The sequence below is a fragment of the Strix aluco genome, chromosome 23, assembly GCF_031877795.1.
Source record: "Strix aluco isolate bStrAlu1 chromosome 23, bStrAlu1.hap1, whole genome shotgun sequence".
NCBI lineage: Eukaryota > Metazoa > Chordata > Aves > Strigiformes > Strigidae > Strix > Strix aluco.
In genome coordinates this window covers 901385-920935 of record NC_133953.1, presented here as the reverse complement: position 1 = coordinate 920935, position 19551 = coordinate 901385, and the positions used below count along the sequence as shown (strand labels likewise).

Below are 19551 nucleotides of genomic sequence, written 5' to 3'. Positions count from 1 at the left end.
TTGCCATGCTGCATGCATATTTATGGAGCATCATCCCGGGGCGGGGGAGAGCTGGCGCCGGGCGAGGACGCGCAAGCAGCACCCTTCCGCACCGTCAATCTGCCCTGCTTTCCTGCTGCCGTCTTATCTTTAGACATAGCCTCCTGCCTGAAATGCAAACTGATGAGTTAACAGATGTGACAAATAACTAGTATATAATTGGTGTAACTTGTCAGCAGCATTCTGGTGCGTTCCCGGTTGTGTGTGCTGCAGTCATGCTGCATTTTAGACTCCCCTGATCTCCGACTCCTGTCTCCGCAGAATATACAAGAAGGATCTGAGCACACGTACACACACAAACGTGCGCAGGAAGGGAGCGAGAGCTCGCACTTGTCTTTCACTTCCCAATCAGGAGGCGTTATCTGCTGCCCAGCCTGAGCCGCGTGGAAGTTGGGGACAGCATGACACAGCCTGCCAATGCAGCGTCGTGGAAAGGCATCCTGCTGCCTTTGGATTTGGTGCCCGCTGTTTCCCGGAACACTGTCCAGCGGTTGGGGGAAAGCTGGTGGATTAGAGACTACCTGAAAACAAATGACTTTGTGGAGCAGGAGCGGTGCTTTCCAGGGGCACGTCAGGCCCGGAGGGGCCCCGGGGCTCCTCTCTCCCTGCTACAGCCACTGACCCAGAGCCCTCCTCGGCCATGCAATCGGGCGTTCGCAGGCGGGTGAGCGTGTGTCCAACGTTTCCGCATGGGCGGCTGCTGCTGCTGCTCCCCGAATGCCTGTCACCGCCGGCAGCCCTTCCTCGCTCAATGGCATCTTCCTCCCTGTCTAGTCTAAGCTTCTCTTCTCACTGTCTCTTATTCCTCAGCAGAAACCCCTTACTGCCTCTGATATATTCTCAGTCAACATTGGATAAGTTTTCCCCTCTGCCTTTATTTTATGTCCTCTGCAGGATTTCATGAGCTTTAGAATATTTTGCTTCCTTTTCCTATGATGTGTTTTATGAGGTTTTAATTATTGTTGTTTATTATTATTGTGCTTTAATTGTCTGCTTGGGTGCCTCTGAGCCCTTGAGTGAGTATTTTCTAAATAACACTATTTTTATTATTACTATTATTCGTCTAGCTTGCTCGTATTCTCCACGTCTCCCCTCTGCCCCTTTCCTCTTGTACAGGCCTGTATGTGAAGTCCCTTCCTCCCTTCTCGTAAGTCAGGCTGCCGAACCCTCTCGGCTTTGTTTCCACTTGACTTTAATGCTCTTTTTTCCTGCTTTTACTGAGATGCTTCGAAGTGTCGCAGGTGTAGCCCTGCAGCGAGGAAGTGCCCAGCCTCAGGCGCCGCCTCGGATGGAGCTGCACTGCATTTCCCGCGCTGCCCCCGAGGAGCCGGGAGGGATGGTGAGATGGCTGGGAGGCATGGTGAGATGGTGAGGAGGCATGGTGAGATGGTGAGGAGGCATGGTGAGATGGTGAGATGGCAATCGGCTCTCTGCCACTGCAGCGCCAGACTCTGTCCTTGCTACTGCGAGCTGGGGCTGCTGCCCAGCCGCTCTCCCTGGACCCCACCATTGCTGGGGCCATGCCGGAGGGTCGATTAACGCGGGGTGAGTGAAGGGGTGGGCTGGGTGGTAAGGAAACGCTCCCTGCCCCACGCCCGGGGCTATCCAGAGGTGTGGAAGGCGGCTGCGGGGCCCGGCGAGAGGCGTGGGTCTGCCCCGGGCACTCATGTGGGGATAACGCTGCAGGTGCGTGAACGGATGTGGGGCTGGGGGGACCAGGGTGGGACGCGCCTCCTCACAGGGCTCAGCTCCTGCCAGAGCTGCTGAGCTACGGGGCAGCACCATCTGGCTTCTGCAGAAAGGCCACAGCTTCGCTGCTACGGAAACAACACCCAGGTTTGGCTCCGCTTCCCTGCGGGTGACCCGAGCCCGGGTACCCACTGTAGAGCGCTGCGGGCTCCTTTGCGCCGCTCTGCTCTGCGTTGGGGTCCCAGCCTTGAGAGGCAGCCGGGCCGCTGTGGTGACAGGCAGGAGCGCGCATGGGCACGAAGCCATTTCTTACCCTGGGAGCCGCAGCCGGTAGCGCCCGGATGGCCGGGTTCACTTCTCCGTACGTTCATTCTTGGTGAATATCTCTGCTAATGAGTTTGCTGGCAGGGACAAGTGCATGGGCAGCAGTTTTGAAGTGAGTGCCTGCTAGAAATGAATTTTTAGCTCATAAAGACAAGGGGTGTCGGCTGAAGGTCAGTGCTAGATGGGCCAACCCCGGGAGGCGCAGACGGGACTGAAATCCCTGCATGGGGTCGGCCACATGAAGACTGGGACATGCATGGGAGAACATGATAAGGTTTTGCTTCCCAACAACCGGAGATGGGAAACAGGGAAAATGCACGTTATTATTTGCTGGTCAGGCTCTGCTTTTGTTCTTTACTCGGAGGAGCACCTCGTGCTCAGCACTGCACTCGCTCAGCTCCCTGGCGCTGCTGGGCCGCATCTCCGTTCCCCCCACACCCAGGTCTCGCGTGGGGCAGCCCTGAGGAGGGGGAAGCGAACCCAGGTGGGCAAAGCCCAGCGCACCTCTCGCTGCAAAGGGGGTTTTAGCGCCAGATTAAACGGGTTTGGGGAAAACGTCTGCGGCACTGGAGCTACAAATGGCTTTTTGATCAAAACAAAAATGTTCATTTGGAAAACCTAAACTGTTTCATTAAACATGTTTGGGCTTTGTTTGTTTATGTCGGAAGCGACAGATTTGCCGGGGTCTGAAAATTGGAAACTTTCAAGTGTTCTTCTGTCTCGGACTTTCAGTAAAAAAGCAAATGCATTTCAAAGGTGACGTGGAAGAATAAGAACAATTAAAAATTTATTTCCTGGGAGAAAAAGGAATGATTAGAACTATTGGAAAAAAGTTCATGTGTCTCTTTTCAGGGAAACTTCTCCTGGCTTTAAAGGCAGGAGATGGCATCTGGTATGAATAGAATCGCACAGGGTCCCTTTGTGTCATTTGAAGCTGGAGAGGGGACTCTGCCTGGGGATGCAGAGAGGCTTTGCTGGCACCTGACATTTGAGACAATCTGCCCTTTTCCAAAGGCAAACGCCTTAGAAGTATTTTCATGAGCGGTAGCGATAATCAGGCTGAAATCCCAGTTCCCCTGAAATCAATGGGCTCTTTTGCAGCCACCGTGATGGGACCAGCCTCCCTCTCCTAATCTCTGCTGGGGATGAACCAGCAGTGCCGGTGCGGGGCAGGGCTGTTGGAGGAAGGGACCGTGGTGATGCCTGGAGCTGCTCGTCCTCAGCCCTTCAGCAAGGAGCCCTCCAAATCTGCGGGAAGAAAATGTGGATGAATGAGTGGGGAGAGGGACAGGGGAGAAAAAGGAACCTACAGAAAGGAAACAAGTAAAATGATTAAAACAAGATCATTCCATGTGCTACAGAGGACTTGAAAGAAAATACGGGCCTGTGGAGTAGGACAAAGCAAGCGAGTCAAAGTCCAGGCTCAAAAGACCAAAAGGAAAGGCAGACCTCATCAAAAATCAAGGAGAGGTGGAGCGAAAGGCAGCCGTGAAGCTGTGACGCTGTTGAAGAGGTAGGGACAGAGCCTTCCTGGCAAGGGAGGATGCTGCACGTCGGGGAAGAGCCCCAGGAAAGGGCCCATCATCACTCTGCAAACCACGCGCCACCTGGGTATCCATCCCTAGTTTCATGCTGCTTATTTTACACCCATTAGAAATAAATGTAACTTCTGGCTCTCTTCAGTACCTAGGAAGCAGTAGAAGCTGCATGCCTGCCATGTCATTCAGCAAAGGATTTAAGGACAAGCCCTGACCTCCTTCCAGGGCTAAGATGAGTCAGAGTGAGCCTGGGGCACCGCAGCCCATGCTGGACAAGGGGATCTCTCCTGTTGGCATCACCTGCGGGCATTCAGCCTTCTCCTGACCGCAGTGCTGAGTGTCAGGAGCCTGGGGCAGGACCCTGCTGCCTTGCTGGGCACCATCCCTGTCTGCCTTGGCTCAGCGTGGAGCCCCAGCCACTTTCAGATGTGCCTGAGTCCGTGTTGCATGTGGAGTGGATGGGAAGGGCTCTCCAGCACCAGGTTCTGGGTGGGTCGTGCACAACCCATCCCCGTGCTGCCGTGGGCCAGCGGCTTCCCTCAGCGCTGCAGCCTCCCCTTGTCACTGGAGAGCTCTCCCGGGGCCCTTCGTTTGGGAGGATTTTGGGCACCATTGGTACAAAATCAGCATTTTTCATCCAGACAGGCAGCGATTATGCTCCAGCTGGTGAGAATCGCCTTGCCAGGGCAGCGGGATCCATGACCCGCCGCGACTGCGTAGAAATCTTTCTTCTACTCGGTGAGTCCTCTGGTTTTCATCCTGCTTCCGAGGGACAATAATAATCTGCAGAGCTTAAGGTTGCTCTCAGCTCCAGTTCAGCTGAGAGGGATGAAGAGGAGTCGTGTGGCAGGTCTGTGCTTGGCTGGCACTGCGCGTGCAACGCCCGCAGCTCCCGGCACGGCCCCGAGCCCCGCAGCGGGATCATGATGCAACTGATGACCAGCGCTGGGAGCTGGGGGACTGGTCTGAGTGGCACGGCCAGAGCCCACGCTGATCCTGCTAACAAAAGAAACCCATGTTGAAAATGAGACAAAACTGACTGGCCCTTTGCAGAGCAGAAGCAGCTGGCTTAACTAATTAAATGTTAAAAATTCCAGCTAGATGTACCAGAAAACAAGCAGGCACGACAGCCAGGGTGAAAGGAGTTGGAGAGGATCTGCGCGGCTCCCCGTCCCTCCCGCGTGTGCCCCTACAGACGCTGCCCCTGTGCAGCCCCGTGTTCCCGTGCTTTAGCGAGCGTGTCTCCATATGGATCTGGGCAGCTCAGAAGCTCTGGGGTTGGGCACCTCCACGTCACCCCGCGCCTTCCGTGGCCGCGTGCACGTAAGCGTCTGGCTGCGGAGAGCCGCGGTGCGTGCCGTGCCCAGCCAGCCATGGGGCCTGCGCCAGACGGCTGCCGCTGGCCACTCTGCCCAGCCCGCCTGCGCCGGGACGCGTCTCCATTGGTCTTTATTTAATGGCTTGGGGGGGAGGAGGGTAAATATTTGTTAGCAGCGGTTTTGCAAATCACCACTTTGCGGAGAGGAAATAAGAGCCATCCATTTGTGCTGGCGCTATTAAAGATTTTCTATAAAGTGCCTACATTTCCAGTACAGCTGAATGGATTTCACTGCAGAAAACTGCTAGGACAGAGCGGCACAGTGGAGGAAAATATCATATACAATGATTCACAAACACATAAAAATACCCTTCCTAGCTTGTCTATTCTTCCACCGCACAACAAACACCTTGTGACTCATTCTCGAATGTATGGCTGCATTTGAAAATGAAAGTTGGATTTGAACATTATTCATTAAGACCTGGGATTAGTTCACTTCTTCATTTAGCTCCTAAAAGCTAACGTGCCAAGTCAGGCTAAAACACATTTTAAGGCTGTCTTGGTCACAAGACAGCTCTAACAGCCACAGTATTTTTCTACATCAATGTTTCTGTATTCAGCTTCAAAAAAAAAAAAAGAGCTTAATTCCTTGCTCCTTGCATTGAATTAATCAGATATCTGAAGGTAGGCGGAGGAAAAAAATCAACGTTTTTCTTGGCAGGCACATTGAACTTGAAGGGCTGTAGCTCTTCCTGCAGACAACAAGAGCACAGCGTTTAGAAGGTAAAGAAAGGGGATGGAGGGCATCGGTGGAGTGACAGCCGCTTGAACGCCCTGCCGCTGGCAGCAGCAAAAATCAGGATATTACTATAGAGCCTGCAGGATGATTTACAATCACACGTCGGTGCAGCATTCCTTTTACAAACACGTTCCCTCCCACCTTGGAAGAGCTGTTAATGAAAAGTTGCATCAGCTATTCCGACGCCTCTCACAGGGAGACGCTGCCGAACGCTGCCGGCCGCCGCAGTCGGAGCTGAGGGTGGGAGCAGCACCGAGGCTACGGCCGCCGCCCGGGACAGCGACAGCCGCTCGCCCATCGCCGCCGCACACCACAGGGCCCCGTGTGTGACGACAGGCGCGTGAGCACCTTCTCCTGGGAGCGCTGGAGAGGAGTGTGGCACAGGGAGCAGCTGGAAGGACACGAGTCACACAGCACAAACGGCCCAAAGCGGCTGCAGCGTAGTTCACAGCTCCAACATCGGGATTTCTGGCACTGCGGCTACGTGTGAGGCTGCAGCATCCTCTCCTTCCTCTGGCAATGGGGAAAACCCGCACAGCTGTGCTTACTGCTGCTCCTAGGTATATTTAGTCTCATTTAGTGACAGTATGGGGCAGTTTGATACAAACATATGGATGATGTGACCACATTTTGATGATTACTCAGCTAACTGGTTGTTGTACCCACCCTTGGCGATGCTTAATTTGGCGCGGGGGACTGGGCACGGCTGTGCTCGGCGTGCGGGTGGGGTTTCCATTAACAGTGCTCTGCCCGCAGGAGATGCCCTCTGAGGTGAGATTTCTCCCAGGCTGTCAGCAGGAGAAATCCCACGTGAGTGAGGCACCTAATCGAAAGCAAGCAAGCAGGCAGCATTGCAATGCTCAGGGTGTCGACCGCTCGCTGCCAGCCGGCTGAACCAGCTCTAGGCCAAGGCAGCAGTTCCCCTGCATAATTTCACAGGACCAATACCTTTGTGAGAAGCACAAGCTGCTTGTGGGCAAAGAATCAAAATTCATAGAATAAATTATACGCGCTGAATTATTTGCCCAGCTTTGTTGATTATCTGCAGTTAAAAAGTTGGAGAGAGCTGAGCTCCTCCACACGTAAACACCAGACGGATACTTGTAGTCAGGAGGTGCTTGGGTTTGGCAGAGAGCAGAGGAGACGTTCCATCCTCGGGGGGGAGTGGGCTGCCTATGACCCCTCTCCCCACTGGCAGCCCCTGGGGCTTGGGACGGCGGCGGCACCCTCATGCAGAGGAACACGAAGCTGTAGCGAAGAGCGTGGTAGGGTTTGCTACAGCATTACTCGGCTAGCTGCGGTTTGATGGTGATGCTGCTGCGCATCAGAGGGATTTACTGTTTGCTAACTGAATGAAACGAGGTTTATGATATTATCTGTACGTTATAGAGCATTTAATGGCATAAATACAGTTCAGCGTAAGCATCAGAGCAAGTACTCGGGTTGCTGTGCGCTGCTTTTCCAGCCCTAATCCTGGAAATGGCACCAGTCCTGCAATGGAGGTTGCAGGAGAGGTGCAGAGACCCACGGGAGCGAGGCAGGGATTGCAGAGACAATGACTTTTGATTTATTTGATTCTTATTCAGCTACGATGGCAAGGACAATCAGACAAAGCGTGGGGACAGCACTGGTTTGTAGTTCAAATTTGCTGATACATAAATGCCGTGAAGATGACCCTGAACATCCAGGTGATGCTCCAAGCTCCGTGTAAGACACCTGAGGTGGTTTTAGTCCCAGCAGGAGCATGTCGTGGGTTTACAGACCAAGGCGTGGGTCCCTTGTGCGCAGAGCCGAAGGGTCCTGCTCCTCGTGCGCCCGGCCAAACTCCGCCTCTCTCGGTGAAGAGGAGGAAGCACGCGGCAGGTCAGTGTATTGAAGGTCTTGGATTGAACCCGATGATGAATCGCAACTTGATGACTTCCTCTACATCAATGGAGCTGAACTGGCTTGGGGAAACTGTTTGATTTAAGAAGAATAGGCCTAATTTTGGAAGTGCTTCACACCCATCAATCTCGGTGAAATTCATTTATCTGAGGCACAGCTGATACGTCTCCCATTTACATAGTATTAAGTGCCTCACAATCCTTGATATATTGGAGCTCACAGCAGGGGAAAAGGATAGCATTGCTATGCCCATTTTGCAGGCGGAGAAGAGAATTTGCAGCGTAATCAAATGAGTCACTGGAGTCAAACCAGTGCTCTGCCCTGAGCCCCGAAATGGCACCCACCTCTCAGAGATGCGCGGAGCCCCTGCTCACGCTGTGGCTCCCAGGCCCCGGGCGAGTGTGGAAGGAGCAGCCGCCGGTGTGTTCAGGCGTGACGTACGCGGGGGGGACGGACAGAAGGAGCCTTCAAAGCCTTTCCCATCTCCCATCTAACGCAGTTTTAGGAAGCGTTTGCAATAGTGTCTCGAAGGCAGGGTTGGAAAGCAGACTGGGAATCACAGCGGTATCTGATGGAAGAGATATTTAGAGGGAAGAGACATATGGCATCTTAAATAAAAAGAACCGACTCAGTGGTTAATCTCCACTTGAAAAACATCCAGGACAGACTCGTCCATCTCGCACTGCGCTCCCCGCCATGCAGCCTGCTGTCCAGAGACGCAAACGCCGCAGTTAACGCTGCGGCTCTTCCCTGCCACGCGCCGGCCGGCATTCGTCCCGGGTGGGAGTGGGATGACGGGTGACCAGCGCCGGCCGTGGAGAGCTGCTGCTGCTGTGCTGACTGATGTTCCCCCGATGCTGCTCGCTCTACACGCCAGCGCATGCTCCGACTTGAGACTAACGATGCTGCCGCGCACCAGCGGCAGGGTGGGGGTTTGTCTCCATGTTCCCCCAGCTGAAGTTGAGGCTGTTGATGAATGCCCGGCTGCAGGTCTGGTGTGAAAAGAAAAAGCTCGTTCCTCACCTCTTGCCAGGTCATGCCTGGGCACCTCTGAAAGCTCCAGCCCCAGGCAGCAGAGCGAGGCGGAGAGGCTGGGGGGTCGTGGGGGCGAGGGGACTGGGACCCTCGGCAGCAGCCTTCAGCCGTCAGCCTCCTGCACGGTCCTTGGTGGCCTGAGCACAGAAGGAGGCAGGAAAAACAAGTGCCTCTTTCCTGCAACTCTCCGTGGACACTTAAGACAATGATGAAATACTCAGGCAATCACACAATGTTTATTTAATACCAAAACTATCCCAGCCGCTTTATAAACAAGCATGAGTAATGGGAGAGCAGGGGGCAGAAGTTTCTCTTCCTCTCGGATCTTCTGAGTGTGCACTTCTGCCATGATTTATCCTTGTTGCAACCTTATCGACTCACTGGGGATGTAAATCAAGCAACCCAACATTTTACCCGGAATTCCAGTTATTTATACATAGATTGAAAGGATATAATTACAGTTGCTAAATACGGCCCGGCAGAGAGGAGAGACACAGGTGTCCATCTTCTCAGAGGTTAGGGATGGAAAAGTCCACGCTGGCTCCCTGCCCGTCTCTGCGCATTAGAGCCTCGCGGGCGCTTCTGCTGCTCTGCTGATGTGGGGGGCGGGGGAGCAGAAGCCCTGAGCTGACACGCGGAGCGGGGATATATTTAGAGTTTGGCAATTAGTCCGTCAGTCTTTTGGAAAGGACCTGACAGCGACTTTCCCTTTTTTCCATCTCGTATGTCCAACCTGTTCTGGGAAGAGGTCTGGACAGGAGAAATCGATGAATCCTACGTGTGATTCTCTTCATCTCTCCTCCGGGAGCGGCATTTCTCGGAAGGGGACGTCAGGCCATGCACTTGCTGTTGCCGGGTGTTTGTTAGCAGGCACGGGTTTTGTGGACAGCATCCCTACATGCCGCATCCCTGCCCCACACCCTTCCCAGCGCCCAGGGCCAGGCTGGGGACCTGGGGGCAGAATGGCCCTGCCTGCTGGCTGCCTGTGCCAAACAGTGGGGCACTAATGGCTTTTAACGGCTCTAGGGGTGTCCTGGAAGGCTGCTCCTGCAACAGCCGTTCCTTTGCAGAGCTGGCCGGCCCTCGAGCTCTCCGTGCAGAGCCCACGTGGCAACGGGCAGAGGGGCTTGGCCACCGCAGGGTCCTGGGTGTGGCATGACAGGGGACAGCATGGCTGGTGAGGGCTCTCCCACCTGGGGCTGGTGGGAGCCCACGGACGTGGTTGTGTCTTCGGGTACAGGCAGGATCCATCCCAGCTCCCCTCATCCGAATGTAGCGTCCCATCTTGATTTTCCTGCAGATTTCTTTTGTGGTTAGAAGCGGGGAGCGGACACGGGTGAGAGAGGTGTTTTACTTCCCAGAGGAAGACCTGAGGTATCAGGGAAGCAAATCCACATGACATCACCTTCATTAGCTGCTTTGCTCCAGCCATTGGGGAAAGCTCCTGACAAGTGCTTTAGCGTCCCGTCGAAAGTGTGATGTGGTGGGAGACGTCCCTGGCCACTGGTGCCCGGCTGCCAAGCAAACTTTCCTTGCTGCTCTTCTGGGTGCTAAATTAGTCCCTCTCTGCAGAACAGCAATCTGTTGTTAATTAAAGGATACCCAAGGAGGTGACAACACCAGCCTGGGTGAAAAATAAAACATGCGAATGCTTTTCCCTCGTTGTTTGTTTCATCCTGTTGGCTCATCCCCATCTTGTCTCCCCCCAAATCAGAGCTCCCCTGGCCGGGGCTCACTGTGGGGAGGCAGCAGAAAGCCAGCGTGCGGGCAGCCCGCGCTGCTCCCGTCCACGGACCGGCGGGACGGCACATTAAAATAAAACAGTTACATGCTCGAAGGGATTTCAGCTATGGCTGGGCTGGTGGGAAAGAGATTAACGGCGCTGCTTTCCCCCTGGCACCAGCTTGACTGGCAGCTTGGGTAAAGAAGAGCCCACTCTAAGTGCTCCCAGGGGTCCCGGGAGGAACTCATTACGTCTAGACTGGCAGTAGCCGGCAGTTCTGCTTTGTGAGCTGTGAAACTAATGTTTATCCACCACTCGGTCAGATCCAGTGCCATTTAAGGAGTCCGGGGTATTGAGCAGGAGGAAAGAGAAGAACACTACCCAGCATGCTGCTGAGCAGACTTCGGTGAGGGGGACGGGAGAGGGACCCCATCCTGACCAGCCGGCGCAAGGAGCGGTGGAGGGGTCTGCAGGGTCTCCATCCTGCCCGCGCTTCAGCTCTGACAACGCTCCTGCCAAACTGGCCTCCAGCTCGAGGCAGCTGCTGCCCCTTCCATCCGTAAGTTGCCATGTTCTTTAACAGCATCTCCCTGCTCCCTTGTCATCTCGGCTTTTCCCACCGCTCCCAGTCATCTCTCCTTCCCTCTGGCAGCTGCAGAGCCCGCAGCAGCCCCACACGCCTGTTAAAGACCAGGGAGCATCACAGCAGCACCCACGGCACCCAGCACCCCGTGGGTGGGCGAGCAGCAGCGGTTGACAGGCTGAAGCCACATCCCTGCGGGACACCCATTGCACAGCTGCCCCAGCAGACACAGCGCAGGGGTCTCCGCCCATTTCCCCATTTCAGAGGCCCGGAGCAACAGACATCTAAAATTCATAAATGTCAAAGAGGAAGGGAAGCGAGGACAACAAAACACAGATACCCAAACACCTCCTTTAAGGCTGCAAAAGCAGTCTGATGAACGCAGCCTGAACGCCTCCCAGACCCGAGCCTGGCCAAGTGCTGAAGGGCAGCCTGGCGAGCGGGGACCTGCAGTTTGGCGGGGGGGGCAGGCACTGTGCACCCACAGACCCATCCTCGCCCCTTGCCCACATGTGCCACGACACTCCTCACCCCAGCAGCAGCACGCAGGGCTGGGAAGGGCGTCTCTGGCTGAGCCCACTGTCGCTGTCCCGAGGGTCTCGCAGGGCTGCTCCTCCGAAAGGACTTCGTGGCCAGACCCCGCCGGCCGTCAGCGTGACCGAGGAACGCTGCCGGTGCCTTTCCTTGGCAGGCTGGGGCTGGGAGCAGCCTTCAGGAATTGCTCCCAGCAGCCTGCCTGGGCAGCTGGGGAGGGAGCCTGAGAGCTGCTGGGATGGGAAGCGGCGGCGGGAGAGCCAAGCCGTGTGCCTGAAGAGATGATTTGAACTTCTTTCCAAATGTTTTAAAGAAGGGAATAAAACATGGGCCCTCCTGCCAGCTTCTTCCGTGGTCATCCTCTGCTGGCAAACAGGGATGTGCCTGGTGCTGCCGGCGTGGGAGCCATAGGGAGAGGACTGCTGCGGCCCACATGTCCTGCCGAAGGACAGGGGCTGCCTGGAGCTTCCCCACCGACACATGTTCCCGCTGGAAGCCATCGTCAGCACGGCCGCTGTGCATGGGAAGATGGAAGTGAAAAGCCCCTGACGTTCCTGAGTTGAAAATGTCTTTTCTTTCTGTTCCACAGGAAACCTCACTGTTTACTTCTCCATTCCACTTCAAGGGGAACAAAAACGGGTCCTGAAATATCTGGGTTTCCTATGGAAAGGAGATGTTGAGTTTTCAACAAGGAATCACGTGGCAGAAATAGCTGAAACCCGAAAAGAAATGCAGGGCTGTCAGACTCTTCAGTATCGGTTTTAATTATTACTCTGCTGGGATTTTCTCAGAGATTATATTTCCACACTGATAACTGTTATCACTTTATTTTATAGCCTCGGCTATTTGCAAGCTGAGAACGAGCAGGACCGGTGCTGAGAAGAGTTTCCGGGACACGTTCAAAAGCAGGAAGCGCTGGCTTTCATCTGCCCCGTGTACAAGGAGCAGGACGTCGTCCCCAGCGCTCAAAGCCCGGTCCTGGCTCCCCGCGACCTTACAGCCGTCCCTGCAAAGGCTGGGGGTGAGGCCGGGCCGAAGCCGGCTGGGTGACGGGCACGTCGTGCTGGAACACGGCGCTGGGCCTGGAGCTGCCGCGCCGGCCACCTCGCCGCGCTCACCGGCTCCGGCCGCGGGAAGTTCCACACTGGTAGAGCCAGGGAAATGGGATGCCGGGGACGGCTCGCTGCGAAGCACAGCCCACGTCTCTCTAGTCCCATAATTTTTGTTGGGAAGTTTTATCTTTTTAATTTGTTACATATCATGCATCGTCTGATTAATTATTGCTTCTCTGCAGGGAGGACTAGAGTTTATAGAGCAATATAGCATTAGTGTTAGCTTTATACACCCTCAAAGCCCAGAGGAAGCTCAGCAGAGTACTTATGCGATGTTCTGTCGATAATAATGACTCAGCATTTGGCCGGTTCGTGGGCATCCCAGCAGCGCTTTATTAAAGCGTACACAGTATATGCATCGAACATAAATACAGCCAGGAGATGGGGAGCATGCCGTGCCGCATACATATCAGCTGGGGCAGCCTCTCCAGGATTGCTGGGGCTGGAGTGGCTCACAGGCAGAGCCCTGCTCTGCCTCGGCCTCTCTCTGCCTGCTCCGCCGGGCCCCAGCAATGCAGGAATTTAATTGCCACGGTGGCCTGGGATGCATTGAGCTGCTCGGCATGTCCTTCAGCTCCGCGAACACAGAAATAGCCACAATAAAATTCCCTTTACAGCCACATCTCTCCGTCGGCTGAGCAAGAGCCATCTCCCTGAAGAAGCCTTCCCATCCAGCAAGCGATATTAAGGAGGTTGTATAACTGATTGGGGAAGGTGCTGCGGCAGGACTAACAGCAATGAAATGCAGTTGAACATTTCCAGCACTGAGTAAACCATATGTCTTCATAATTTGATTGTGCCCCAGTCCCCCAGGTACCTCCCAGCTCTATTGAACACCGATGGAGTTATTTAGAATCATAAATAATATTATCAAAGAGGGTCTGCTGGGTAAACAGAGTCGGTGTATAAATTGTCGGCGCGCGATATTGATTGTTCTGAGCTGACTAATGAATTATTCTGTTTAAGGGCCCGTGGAAATAACGCTCAGCGTTTTCAAGGCTAGGGCCCTTTGAAGAAGTCCCCCCCGGCGCTGCTGGGCTTTGTGGTCCTGGTCACCGCAGGCAGCAAGCGCGGGCTCCCAGCAATTGCCCCAGCACCAGCCCGTGTGGCCAGCGGAGCCCTCGGCGGCACACGGCCGGGGCAAGCGGGCAGGGACCTGTGACCGATGGGAGCTTGTTGTCGGTGACTCGCCAAACATTGCCCTCACCTTCGGTCCCACCAGCCTCATCTTTTCCTCCTCCTTTCTCATCTTCCTTCTTCCCTCTTTCTTTCTTTACACAGCGCCTTGCGGAGGAGGGCTCCGATGCGACGTCCGGGGCTGCAGCAGGAGCCCGGCCGCTGCCCCGTCCCACCGTGACAACCACCCGAGGCTTCCCACCGCCTTCGCCGACTCAACGCTCTTCCTGCAGGTGCTGAACCTGGGCACTTCTCCCACCTGTTGGTATTTCTTGGCTTTTTGGGCTTGCATCTCCTTAAATAGGGTCTTTTCCCCGGAGACGTATTAGCTGCCTTAAGCCATGCCCTGGAACGAGAAGAAATGAGCCATCCTTTTCAACAGAACTTGCTTTTTTTCTCCTCACCTGCATAATAGGTTCTGTTAAATGTATAGTTTTTCAATCCCTTTGATGTAAGGGACTCAAAACACTTCCCCGCTAATCTCACGCAGTGGTGCCTGAAATGCTGAAGGCGCTGACTGGGGATATGGCACGAAACCAGACAAAAATTATTGGTGTCTGGGGGGCCGGGGCAGCATTATGAGACAGCTCATTTTAAAAGAAATTATGCCATTAAAACATTTTTGTTCTTTTTCCCTGCTTTTTGGGCTAGAGGCTCACCAGAGAAGATGCAAAGCTGGAGCATCCCAGCCATTCTGGGTACAGAGGAGCGCACCGGGTGTCTGCGGGCAGGAGGAAGAGGAGGGCAGCTCTGCCTGGGAACAAGCCCCCGCCCGGGGCGCACGCACTTGCCCACCCACTGCAGCGAGTCCCTGCGCGGGGCTGGTGGCACAGACCTCCCTCGCTCGGAGCTTCCCACTTCAGAGCCCAGAGTTTGCACACTCCAAACTTTGCTTCCATCCTACGTTTGGCACAGAATTGTCACGAGGTATTCGAAGTTGAAAGCAAAGAGAAATCGTGCTGTAATTCTGCCTGCTGCCAATCCAACGATCTGGGGCTTTTGCTGGAGGAAGAGGAGTGACAAAACGTGTGATGTAGGGCCCCGCATCTGGGAGGCGCAGTCAAGCTTTTCAAAGGGGCTTTGCATCGAGCAGAGTTTGCTCTTATTTAAAAGCTAAATTGCCAGAATAGCATTTTTCTGCCACCGGCCCTGCCCAAGCTGGTGTGGTGCTTTAGGCACAGCAGCTGGTTTAACCCTTTCTTTGGGATGAGCGGTGGCTGGGGCCTTCCCTTCCGAAGCGGGATGGAAGCTGCGGCATCAGCCTCTCACCGGAGCCCTTTCCCGGGACCGTGGCTGCGGCCGCTGTTCCAAAGGCAGAATTTGGCTTCCCGTAATTAATACCGATTTTGCCATAATACCTTGTATTTTAGTGCATTATCTTTCCTCCTTTCCACCCATTGAGCTGTGATTGCTACTCCACTTTAGAGAGGAAGCCCTATTATTTTCCCTCACAAATAGAGCTGGGTCAATTTTCATAGCCCCTTTGCCAGCCCATTAAGCATTACTGAATTCACCATTTCTCACCGATATGACAGTGTTTCTTTCTCTGCTCCCTTTTCCTTCCTTCCTAAAGCTCAGGAGGACACTTGCTCATAACCGTGGGTTTAGCACCCAAGAGACCCAAGAATTTGCTTGAAGTTAAGCAAAAATTTAAACATTGCCGCATCTTTACTGATAGGCAGGATTAGCCAGGGCCCTGCTTAGCCTCCCCCCAGAAGTAAAGCGACCTTGCTCTCTGGATATGATTTATTTACCTAATGAGGGTCTTAGGGGCTCCGTGAGGATGCCCCACTGTTCGCTGGGATGAGAGAGCATGGTTCTCTCCCACGAGGGGCTTTGCCCTGTGGAAACGCTCCTGGCTTCGGAGCAGGATGGAGAGGGGTGCAGGGACCGCGGGAGCACGGCCTCACGTCAGCCGGCCTGCTCCGGGTGTGCAAGGACGCGAAGGAGTTAAACCAGCCACCCCAGGACTGTCATGTCCAGCGTGATTCGGGCCATTTAATTAGTGTCCCATGCTCGGTGTGTTCGATAGTGTTTTCCCCCGGGGAGAAGCACACCGGCTCACATATATTGCCTGTTATCTTTCAAGTACTCAGAGCAGAATGCTTTTTCAGTAACCTCATCAAAGGATAAGCCAGGATTCAGATAAGCTTTTCAAGGAGGAAGTCAGGGTTATAATTTTCAGAGACTTCTGAATGTCACCTCCAATTTTCGGCTCTGCCGTTGGAGCGGCCGTTGTTGGAAGCCACCCAGCCTCAGATATTGAAATGGGTGACCTGTGGACTCAGGCCTCCTCAGTTCCTGGTCATCGTCAGTCTGGCAGATCCTGGAGTTGAAAGTGCTTGAGATTTCTGACTTTATAATAACGCGGTTTCTCAGAAGTGCAAATTACAGAGGAATTGGTGCTAAACTCCCCATTAACTATAGAGCCCGAGAAATCCTCAGTGTCCCAAATTACCTGTCACTTTCTCTGTAACACAGCATAATTCTGTCGCTTAAAAAAAAAAAAAAAAAAAGCCGTAATTTGACATTTCAGTGAAATTCCTAATTGGCTGCGCAGCTCGCTTCATGAGCATGCCGTTCCCCCCCTCTCAACTGCAGGCCAGCGGGTGTTCAGCATGCCACTGCCACTGGTTTCTCCCCTGGGCATTGCGATGCTCCCCCGAGCCCTGTGTGGGACCTGCCGGCAATGCTCCCCCCTTCTTTGGTCTCTTTAGGGTGCTGGGGACCCATCGGCAGCGCTTGGCTTCCAGAGAGCGTGGGGATAAGGCTGTTCTCAAGGGTGTCCAAGAACAGACGAGCTTGAGGCTAAACCCGCTGGAGGGAGAGGGTGGCAGGAAAACTCCAGTCAAGGCTGATTTCAGGGTTAAACCAGCTGCTGTGCCTATAATATACCCATGTCTCGCGGGAGAAATTAGCTTATTAGAAAGGATTTGAATACGGGAATGTGGGCGGTTTTCCAGAGTAGAGATGGAGGACAGATACAGTCGATGGCACCGACAGGCCCACAAGGAATTAGACTCTGAACTGGTGTTTTGAGGGGAACTTTTTGGTATGAATTAGGAAAGGCTTTGGGCTGTGTTTCTGGACCACGTTTTTACCTTTCATTCATGAACACAAGATCTTCACCAAAATTACCCAGACCAATTAAAAAGGACTTTTACATAAGCACGGAGGGGGAAAAACCCTAGAAAAAGCAACAACCAAAATGTTTTCTTCCAACGAACGCCTTCTGTGAGGGACAGCGAGCACATCACCAGAGCTGGCGTTAGAGCTGCAGTTTCTGCCTTGAGTTTTGGGTTCTGCCGCGCGCCTTTGGCCAGGCTGGTGCAACGCCCGGCCGGCCCTGAGCTGGGGGCTGGTGGTCCCGCACCGTGGGGGACCACACCCCCCCACCCCCCCAGCTTTGCCTCCTCCACAGCCGCAGTCCTCTCTCCCCCTTTGTTTTTCCGATGCAATTCCCGTAACTGCAAAGCGGCTGGTTTGGACTTATCCCAGCAGGGGAAGAAAATTGGGTCCCCGGAGTCCATTTGCAAATGCACTCTCACTTCAGTTTTCCTCCCCCTAAATGGCAGCACCGTTACACTGCTTTGTCTGAGAGATTTCCAGCCCCGTGTAAGTGTATAAATCCAGCTCGTCTACACTTAAAAACTCCTGCTGCAGTTAGCGTCAGTGCTCCCAGGCCTAATTGCTCTCTCCGACCTTAACTTGCCGTCGATTTGCTATTCCCTGTCCCCTTGCCCTGCTCACTGAAGGGGTTTCCCTGCTTGGGCCAGGTGGGCTCAGTTAGCCCCATTGGTGGGGCCACTGGCCCACCTGCTCCCACTCTGCTATAAATGCCGGGGGCTGAGCAGCAGCTCCCTTGGCTCGACTGGGCTGGGCTCGGCTCGCTGCGGTGCTGCTGCTCTTGGGGACGACCAGGGTGAGTTGCTCGTGATCCTGCGTGTCTCGCTGCGTTGGCTGGTGAGGGGTATCTAGGCCGGGGCCCCTCGGCGAGGGGTTGTAACCCTGATTGCAAACCTTTGGCAGAAAAAGATTAACTGCTGGTGTCTGGCCGTGGCGGCGGGCTCTTACCCTCAGTGCTGTCTTGTCAGAGCTCTGTGTGCTGGCGTTGGAGTGGCTCTTTACTGTAAGGTGCTGTTCAGCTTTTAGCCCCTGGGGAAGTGTTTCTGGCTGTAAAAAGCTGTAAGCTAAAATCTTGGCAAAAACCTGAACGTGGCTGAGGCGATCCCAGTGAGACGGGATGAGCGCGCATCCGACCAGCGCTGGGGCTCGGCGCAGCGGTGGGGGCGAGGCCAGGGAAGCGCTGGGCGAGCCTGGCAGCGGGCAGTGCCCCTTCGCGTCCTCCCACCCTGGCCCCAGTGCCCGCAGAAGGGCTCGGGCTGAAGGTGCCTCCCTCCCCCGGGACAGGGGTAGGAGGCTCAGCAGCTCCAGGATGGGAACTCAGCAACGGCTGGGTGCCTTTTCTTCCCCTCTGTTTTTTTTTTTCTTCCCTCCTGGCTGAATCAATAATTAAGCATATTCTAAGTAGTGCAGTTTTGCTTGAAATTTTCCATTTGCCTTGTGCATTAGTTCGAAATGAAATATTTAGAGGACAGAATATAGTAATAAAGCCAAGACACATTTTCTGCTAGTATATTTTATTTATTTTGTTTAATAATGAGGTTCTGTGTCTGTCTCTACCCCCCTCTGTATCAGTGGCTTTTTCCTCTTCCCCTTTCCTTTGGAGGCAGAAGATAATATCCCCCTTTTAAAAAAATAATAAAGTCTGGCTTGTCTAACAAATCAGGTCCTATGCTCTGATGTTGTAAGTGTTCAGAGGAGTTTCCCAGCAGGCCTAGGGAGAGGAGTAACCCAGCATCTCCACACTGATGGTCCTGCTAACCAATGATTTGTCTGCAAGGGCAAAGCAAAAGGGATTCCTTTATTTAAAATTATTTGCTCTCTGGTGCAAAACCCTTAATAATTCCCTGGGAAGAGAATGGATCCTTTCCCACGCAGGAGCACAACCCGCCTGCCCTGTCTCCTCCTCTGTGTCTCTACATTTCCACTGGTGAAATATATGCGGACTCATCTGGGGCCTTTTTCTTACCTCTGTCTGCCCTGTCGAGAGCTTTGCAAGAATTTATTCCCCGGGGAATCTGCTGACTACATTACCAATGCTGATGGGGAAACAGGGAGAAGGGGCTGAATGCTGAGGAACTGGCTGGGGAAGGCTGGAGGGCCCGAGGCAGCTCCCAGCCCTTCACATGCCGCCGCGTTTTCTGGGCTGGTCCCAGTTCCCTCAACTGGTGTAAGCAGGAAATGGCTGCGCTGTCCTAAGAAACTCTTTGCGGCTTCAACCTTTTTTCCCCCTATTCTGCTTTGGGGATGTAAAAGCAACTGTAAATCCCTCAAATAGAAATTACTCCAAAGAAATTCATATCATGTACAGTGAAGCGCTTCATCCCAACAGCTTCAAAATATTTCACTGAGATTTTGATCTTTTCTTCAAAACCTGTTTACAGTTGAAAAAAAATAAAAAAAAGTGTGTATGTATTTGAAATTGTGTATGTATTTGAAATGGAGTATTTCTCACCAGCAGACTAGGTGTGTAGAAACTCTTCTTGTCTGAAAAGCCAATGAAGCTTTCCAGCAAAGGAGAGCAGCCCAGAGCTTCCCTGGCTCTGGGCGGGACTGGGGGAGGCAACCGGCCGCGCTGGCGCTCGGGGCGGGTTTGCTCGTGTACGCGTTCCGCTGGGTCTGGGCTGTGCCCTGGTCCTCGTTTAACCGAGGCTTCGTCAGGGCCCCGCTGCCA

General features: G+C 53.9%; 1 protein-coding gene across 1 annotated transcript in view; it reads left to right on the top strand.

Annotated features, from left to right (window-relative positions):
* Nucleotides 1–19309, top strand: part of LOC141933679 (uncharacterized) — a 168784-nt gene extending 149475 nt beyond the window's left edge. The window contains exon 4 of the mRNA XM_074848559.1: nucleotides 13860–19309. Within this exon, the coding sequence (XP_074704660.1) occupies nucleotides 13860–13935 (76 nt within the window). The 3' untranslated portion in view covers nucleotides 13936–19309. The remainder of the gene's footprint in view (nucleotides 1–13859) is intronic.
* Nucleotides 19310–19551: the final 242 nt, after the last annotated feature.